The following is an 8,704-nucleotide window of genomic DNA, read 5'->3' on the forward strand; positions in this document are numbered from 1 at the left end:
AGTTATATTAAAGCACTATATAAAGGACAATATATTTTACACTCTATACCTCATTAGAAAGGATGGATAGTGTAGATCTCTCCTTGATTTACATAACATAAAACATGCAGAGAATGGCATATGATGGGATTCCAGTAAAACTTTCAGCCATAGTGTTTTTTTTAATGAATTAATCTGGTTAAAGTGGTGCTGCTATCAGACTCATTTGCTGAGCGCAAACACATCAGGTAAATAATATTTTCTTAATCCTCAATTTAAATTCCTTGGTTGAATACACGATCAGGTCTGGCTTAGTTGGATGTGGAAAGAATGTATCCCAGTTTGTGCCAGTTGTAATGTGATAATGGCTTGGAGTAGTATAAGCACCCTGGTTTTCTCAGAATACACATCTCCAGATAAAAGAGGCTGATCTGATAGGAACAGAAAGTACAGCAGAGAATGGAGAGCTGGATACCCGTTTTGCTTCTACTTGCTGTGGCCACAGTGGTCAATTCAGCATCGTTAGCACAGATTCTGTGGGATATTAAACATTCTAAATCAATATCGAAGGCTGTTGACCTCTATAACAGAGGGACATATGCTGATTCTATATTTAAGCTGCTAAAAGATGAACAAGGGGACACACTGGTGAGTATTAAATATATGGGCAAATGCAACATGATCATTCAAGACAGGCTATTGTATATGTGTATAGCATATGTAGGAGATAGCCACAAACCCCCCCCAAAAAAATATGTATTCTATTTACCATAATTTACTATAGCCATAACTTCATATTTTCTAACTTACAGTCTAGTGAATGGGTAGCCAACTTCAGTCCTCAAGAGCTACAGGTCAGGTTTTCAGGATATACCTGCTTCAACACAGGTTTTGACCGAGCCTCTGATTGAGCCACCTGTGCTGAAGCAGGGATACCTTGAAAACCTGTCCTAGTGGTAGCTCTTGAGAACTGGAGTGCCCCCCCCCCCCCTGGTCTCGTGTTTCCTTAGCACAGAGCATGACCCTTATTTTAGAAAAGCCTTTCTCCTGTTCATGATTTATACTCCTTTGTAATTCACATCACGTCTTGCTGTCTGCCATTGTGTGTGTAATTGCGCATTGTGTTTAGAATAGCGTGAGACCTTGTGCTTGGAGAGTCAGAAGATGAGGCACGCTGCTACTTTTGTGCTCGCTAACAATGAGCGATCTCTTCCTGTTCCTACATTTCCCTGAAAATAACAATGAATATAAAAAAAGTTCTTCATGACTTCATCCGAAGGGCAGGCCAAGCACATGCAAACACTGGGCATCAGTATGCCGGCAATATCACATTTCCAAGTAAAGGTTTCAAGTATGAGAGGAAACTAGAGGCGGTTGGTGTAGAACAGGGGGGCTCAACTTCAGTCCCGAAGACCCCCAAACCGGGTAAGTTTTAAGGATAGTTACATAGTTACATAGTAGATGAGGTTGAAAAAAGACGTACGTCCATCAAGTTCAACCTATGCTAAATTTAGACAACAGATACTTTATTCTATATCTATACTTACTTATTGATCCAGAGGAAGTAAAACAAAAAACCCCATTAAGGGGAAAAATTAATTCCTTCCTGACTCCAAGAATTGGCAGTCGGATTAATCCCTGGATCAACATCCTTCCCATGTATACTTATTTGGTATATCCCTGTATAACTTTCCCATCTAAAAAGATGTCCAACCTTTTTTTGAACAAATCTATTGTATCTGCCATCACAGTCTCCATGGGTAATGAATTCCACATTTTAACTGCCCTTACTGTAAAGAACCCTTTCCTTTGTTGCTGGTGAAATTTCCTTTCCTCCAACCTTAAGGGATGGCCCCGAGTCCTTTGTACTGCCCGTGGGATGAATAGTTCTTTTGAAAGCTCCTTGTATTGTCCCTGAATATATTTGTATATAGTTATCATATCCCCTCTTAGACGCCTCTTTTCTAATGTAAATAAATCTAATTTAGCTAGCCTCTCCTCATAAGTTAGAATGTCCATCCCCTTTATTCATTTGGTGGCTCTTCTCTGCACTCTCTCTAGTTCCATAATGTCTTTTCTTAGGATTGGTGCCCAAAATTGTACTCCATATTCAAGGTGTGGTCTTACTAATGCTTTGTAAAGGGGCATAATTATGTTTACTTCCCTTCCATCCATTGCCCGTTTGATGCAAGATAAGATCTTGTTTGCCTTTGCAGCTACTGCATGACATTGGGCACTATTGCTAAGCCTGCTGTCTACAAGCACTCCTAAATCCTTCTCCATCAAGGATTCCCCCAATATATCTCCATTTAATTTGTAAGTCGCCTTTTTATTCTTGCATCCCAAATGCATAACCTTACATTTATCTGTATTATACCTCATTTGCCATTTACCTGCCCACGTTTCCAGTCTCTCCAAGTCCTTCTGAAGAGAAATTACATCCTGCTCTGATTCTATGACCTTACACAATTTAGTATCATCAGCAAAGATGGAGACTTTGCTCTCGATCCCAACCTCAAGGTCATTAATAAACAAGTTAAAAAGCAGGGGTCCCAGTACCGATCCTTGAGGTACTCCACTCACGACTTTAGCCCAACCTGAAAAAGTTCCATTTATGACAACCCTCTGTTGTCTGTCCTTTAACCAATTTTCAATCCAGGTGCATATATTATTACTGAGTCCAATTTTCTTTATTTTGTACATCAACCTCTTGTGTGAAACCGTATCAAAATCCTTTGCAAAATCTAAGTAGACCACATCAACTGCATTACCCTGGTCTAAATTCCTACTTACCTCCTCAAAGAAACAAATAAGGTTAGTTTGGCAAGATCTATCCTTCATAAATCCATGCTGACTATTACTAATAATTTTGTTTTCCATTAGGTATTCCTGAATATTATCCCGTATTAAACCTTCAAGTAGTTTCCCTACTATTGAAGTCAGGCTTACAGGTCTGTAATTCCCCGGGTGTGATCTAGCTCCCTTTTTAAATATAGGCACCACATCTGCTTTACGCCAATCTTGTGGTACTGAGCCTGTGGAAATGGAGTCCTTGAATATTAAATATAATGGTTTTGCTATTACTGAGCTTAACTCCTTGAGAACTCTTGGATGTATGCCATCGGGGCCAGGTGCCTTATTTACATTAATTTTTTCAAGTTGCTTATGAACTTCTTCCTCAGTTAACCAATTGGTCATTAATATGGAGGTTGTGGCTTCCTCCTGTGGCGCTACTATTGAACTTGATTCTTCCCTGGTAAACACAGAGGCAAAGAATGTGTTTAATACCTCTGCTTTTTCCTTATCTCCAATAATCTGCCTACCCATCTCACACTGAAAGGGTCCTATATTTTCTTTTCTCATTTTTTTGTTATTAAGGTACTTAAAGAACTTTTTAGGGTTGACCTTACTTTCTATTGCAATCCTTTTTTCATTATCCATTTTTGATAATTTAATTGCCCTTTTGCAATTTTTGTTACATTCCTTATAATTCTGATACGATGTCTCTGTCCCTTCTGACTTAAAGAATCTAAACGCCTTCCTCTTCTTGCCCATTTCCTCCCCTACCTGTTTATTTAGCCACCTTGGTTTTGACTTATTTCTTTTATACTTATTACCCAAGGGTATACACTGATAAGTGTGCTTTTCTAACAATTTTTTAAAGACTGCCCATTTATCTTCTACATTTTCCCTGCAAAAACACCATCCCATTGTATTACTACTAGATTAGACCTCAGTTTATGTAAATCTGCCTTTCCAAAATTGAAGGTCTTTGTTGAACCCAAGTAATCTGTTTTTTGATAATTTATTTCAAATGAGACCATGTTATGATCACTGCTACCCAAATGTTCCAGGACTTGAATATTTGTTATTACTTCTACATTGTTTGATATGACCAAATCCAGAACTGCCCCTCTCCTGGTTGGTTCCTCAATAATTTGGGTCATATAATTATCTTTAAGCACCCACAAAAACCTGTTTCCTTTTGTTGTAACGCTAATCTCATTGCCCCAGTCTATGTCTGGATAATTAAAATCCCCCATTATGCAAACATGACCCAGTTTTGATGCCTTCTCCATTTGCAAATGTATTTTAGCTTCCTCAATCTCACAGATATTTGGTGGTTTATAGCATATTCCCACAAACATTTTCTTTATACTTTTACCTCCACTACTAATTTCTATCCACAAGGTCTCTACATTTTCATCATTCCCTTCATAGACATCATCCCTTATAATAGGTTTTAGATCTGGTTTAACATATAGACATACTCCACCTCCCCTTCTATTTGTTCGATCCTTCCGATAAAGAGAATAACCCTCTAAATTAACTGTCCAGTCATGAGTTTCATTCCACCATGTTTCAGTAATGCCGATGATATCATACTGCTCCCTTGCAGCTATTAATTCAAGCTCCCCCATTTTATCTGTCAGGCTTCTTGCATTAGCAAGCATGCATTTCAGGTTTTTTTCAGCCTGTACTATTATCTTATCTGCTCCTTCCTTTCTGCTCCCACTTGGTTTAGTCTTTAGAAGTTTTCTAGTATTATTTCTATTTACTATGGGTATCTCACTGCTTGTCAAACTTGCACTTGCCCCCATTCTACCTCCATACCACCTTGTATCCTCATCTATTCCATTTAGTGCATTATCTGTTTCAATCCCCTCCCCCAGCTTTATTCCAGGTTTGATTGAGCCACCTGATCTGAGGTTGGGATATCCTTAAAATCTGACCAGTTGGAGGGGTGTTGAGGACTGGATTTGAGCACCCCTGTTACTCAGACAAGACTGAGCCACTAATTGAGCCACCTGTGCTGAAGCTCAGATATCCTTAAAACCTGACCGATTGGAGGGTCTTGAGGACTGGAGTTGAGCCCCCAATGATGTAGAAAGTAGCCCAACTAATGGATGTTTTTGAAGGGATACTTTTTTCCCTGTGGATGAGGACTGTTAATGTTGGTCTCCCCTGGCCATTCCCAGCCACAGGGAACATTGCAATGGCTACAGTACTTTTATCAGTCAAAAAAAGGATTTTAATTTCCACCAGTGATGTAAAAATGCAAAAGAACAACTGTAAACTAATCATTCTATGTCGTTGCAGAATGGACCAAATGGTCGAAGACAAGCTCAATTTACAATTAAAGAGACTGTGTGCCGAAAATCAGAAGCACAAATCAATGAGAGATGTGAATTTAAAGTGGGTGGGGTAAGTTAAAGAAGTACAGGAAAAAAGCTCAGAGAACAGGTGTATGGTTCCAGAATCAGAAAGAATATGTGAGCCAACTCTATGTATATATACTGTATGTTCTATAGAATAGCACAATTTACTTTCAACAAACATACTAATTTCAAATTAAACTGTGTGCTTTTGTAAAATTCCAATGGAGTCATTGCACAGTGCATATAATATGTACAGTATATGTATGCAGTGTTAATGTAACACTTTCATATGTTTAACATGATCCCATAGATCCCAACATAATATAGTTACTTATTTCAAATGCATTGCCAGGATTATACAATATGATAATACAACAATATAGCATTGTCATTATTACATTTATTATACTTATTTACATGTATACGTAGTAGAGTAGCATACAAAACGTCATAGATTCATAAATAAAATTTGGGGTTTAAATATCAATTGATTCACATAAATTCTAGTGAAGCAGCTTTATTGCTATGCAGTTCTGCTTACTTATGTAGGCGCCCCATGGAGCTCGTTTAATATACGTAAGATGCAAGATCACATCTTGTCCACGTGATGTTTTGTACAGCGTGTATTGTGGAGCAGAACCACATCTACTAGAAGCTGAAAGTCGCCTTCCGGAATCTTAGTAAATAAGGCATTCGCTAGAAGACAGAATCCGGAGCACTGTTTAGTAAATCTCTCCGTTCTATCTGCTGCGAGCTGTCTTTAATAGTTAGAAATGTAGTCATTTTCAAATGCAGTTTTTGTTCTGTGGTACTCCCGGTACAGTACAGTATGTGTCATCAGGAAAGTGTTATTGTTTACCTTGTCAAAACTCTAAAGATATATTGTTATCCTGACACTTTTCAGAGTAGCATTCAATTACATTACATTAAATGAACATAAAGTATTTTATTTTATTTACACAGCTGGTGAAAAACTGCACAGTTTCTATCAACAAAAAGGAAACAGCTTTCTCAATCATTTGTGACAATTTAACTTCTGCGGTAAGTTCCGGTAAACAAAATATATACCCCTTATGAGTGTAAACAAAGCAGAGACACCTTACTCTAAAGATAATAAAGGGATATTAGCCATGTAAACCATGTAGCTCAAAACATTTGGGTAAGTATCTGATTTCATTCAAATCACTTGCGTATAATTAAATTATTGATGGTTGGTAATTCGCTACTAAATAAAAAAATTTTAATAGTGTAATGCTAATATATAGTTTTAAAGATGCTGCATTAGCGATCACACAAAAGAAAAAAAGTGTAATCATGTACTGCAGTTATTATTAACCCTGTAATGGGTTACAGGCAGCAAAAGGTTAAAGCAAACATTTCCATTTCCTGTTTTTTTTGGTGTGGAAATAAGGATATAAAAACATAAAGCAAAAAGCATATATTTTGTACCCTTTGCTCGGATGTTCGACACTTTGGAGGATTTGGGGAAACAGAGAGCGCTTTGCCTGGGGGCCATTCCTGTTGTGCACCTAGTGACCCCACAAAAATCTATAGTAACTGAAAGCAGTAAAACCATGTTTCTGCTTATTACGTTTACAACGTAATCATTGGCTCGAAAAATATTGAAGGCACTTGGAAAATAAACATTTGAGATTGATAGTGAAAATAAAACCGCTAACGTAACTTTATTTCCTTTTTTTCAATAATTAGACCAATGGAAAGAGACGTGACAACCATGGATGCGGAGACAGGCAAAGCAACAACAAGGGACTTAACCTGAAAAATGGCTGCATAACCCAGCAAGAAGAGGGTAGAGGGTTTACACCGGGTCGTACCTTACCCAGCATGGACGATGGTAATGGGATACTTCCAGAACATGACAGTGAAGTCATGAAAAGGGACATCGCTGGGCTTACCAAACCAGAAAGAGATGTCATCATTCTGGAAGACGGCAGTGAATTAATTCTAGAAAATAGCAATGAGGTTCCCCAACAAGAGGATGATAGATTATTTATTGGAAGTGGTGATGGACCTAAATTAACGACTAGCAAAATGATGCCCAGAGGGCGTTTCCTCGGAAGATTGTTGTGTGTAGAGTGCATATTTGATATCTTTTCAAACAACTAAGCATGTGATAAAAGTGCCCAGGTCACATCACTGCAGAAACCACAGTCACGGGAACAAATTGTATGTCATAACAAACTAGTGCTAGTCACTCATTTGATAAAGTTTCATAAAAGACGATCCTTGTTTTTGACTGATTTTGAGTTACATAGAGATAATTAGTTAAGTTGGAGTAAAAAGCTGAGGCTACAAGAGCTTATTGGGTGCTCATTTGCATGTCACTACTTTTGTCTGCAGCTTAGTCACTGTATTCAGTAGCACAAAGATGTTCAACCCCCAACCCACCCCCCCTGAACCCCATACCAGATAAGGGTTACAGAATATCCCAGCTTCAGCATAGTTAGCTCAATCAGAGGCTCTGATTATCACAATGTTAAGTTGGTATTCATCAACATTGCAGTAATATTTTACAGGGTGAGATATTCAGCCAAAACCACTATGCAGGAATTAGAGTGAGTATTAATAGATGCGTTATTAACCCTGCATCGTGATCATATTTCTATCCTTGGTTTCTGTAGTATCTATTATTACAGAAGTCTATGATAGAAATAACATGAACCCAATTCCTGCCTGTGGTTACCAAGGTATGCCACAGGCACCAAAGGGGTTAATACATTAAAAAAAATAAGAAACCATAACCCCATTGCCCACCTTAGTGGAATGTTTACTAACCGCTAAAGAAACCAAGGGGTTAACCCATACCCCCTCTTCCCGTCCCCCCTTAGCATGCCTAACCATCCGCCCCAGGGTAACTACCCCCGTTAGCCACAACAAACCAATTCCCCCCTGACTAGACTTATGCCCATGGTCCCTATTAGCCAAATGTAGCTTATAGTGGCTTTGGGCATTAAAAGAAATGTATACAATATAGTACTATATTTTGGGGGGTGCAACGTTATTGTATTGGGTGACAAACATAAGACCTTTTTTGGCACTAATACCGCATTTTTATGTGACCGCAGCTCGATGTACAGTATCCGGGCAATTGAAAGCAGACACTTCCTTGTTAAAATTACAGTATAATTAGCATAGTGTTTACTAATTGCTCCTTCAAAAATGTTGCTCTAATGCTAGTGCAGTTTTTTAAATTGTGTTTGTGGCCTACGGACACAATTAGAAGTTAAATACGTTTTGGACTGGGCATACGAGTGGGTGAGGCCAGAAAGAGGGCATGCCCTGCATTTTAATTACCAGATATATTTTATATAACAGGGAGGATTTGGTGGTTGAGGAAGTCGAAGGAGGGCAAACATGGGGAATCAAGTGTCAGGACTCATGCAGAGTCATATTACAACTCTCTAAGAGACAGGAAAAAACCCCACGTGAAGAAATCCCCTGGGCATCCAGGCCTGAGAATATCAGCCCTCGCGTCAGATATTAAAATGTGAGACGTTGAGAGCGTGGCAGATTTCTGATACTGAGCTAGGCATGTAAGTATGAGT

General features: G+C 38.5%; 1 protein-coding gene across 2 annotated transcripts; it reads left to right on the top strand.

Annotated features, from left to right (window-relative positions):
- The first annotated feature begins 387 nt into the window (after positions 1–387).
- LOC142488817 (uncharacterized) lies at positions 388–7,502 on the top strand. Of its 2 annotated transcripts, none has more exons than XM_075589160.1 (4): positions 388–627; positions 5,080–5,184; positions 6,102–6,179; positions 6,849–7,502. In XM_075589160.1, the coding sequence occupies exons 1-4, from the start codon at positions 439–441 to the stop codon at positions 7,263–7,265; spliced, it is 789 nt and encodes a 262-aa protein (XP_075445275.1). In that variant the 5' UTR covers positions 388–438; the 3' UTR covers positions 7,266–7,502. The 2 variants fall into 2 exon arrangements, 1 of the variants encoding a protein (XP_075445275.1); XR_012799679.1 differs by lacking the exon at positions 388–627 and adding an exon at positions 1,282–1,404.
- The last annotated feature ends 1,202 nt before the right edge of the window (positions 7,503–8,704 follow it).

This window comes from Ascaphus truei, chromosome 2 (assembly GCF_040206685.1).
Source record: "Ascaphus truei isolate aAscTru1 chromosome 2, aAscTru1.hap1, whole genome shotgun sequence".
Classification (NCBI taxonomy): domain Eukaryota; kingdom Metazoa; phylum Chordata; class Amphibia; order Anura; family Ascaphidae; genus Ascaphus; species Ascaphus truei.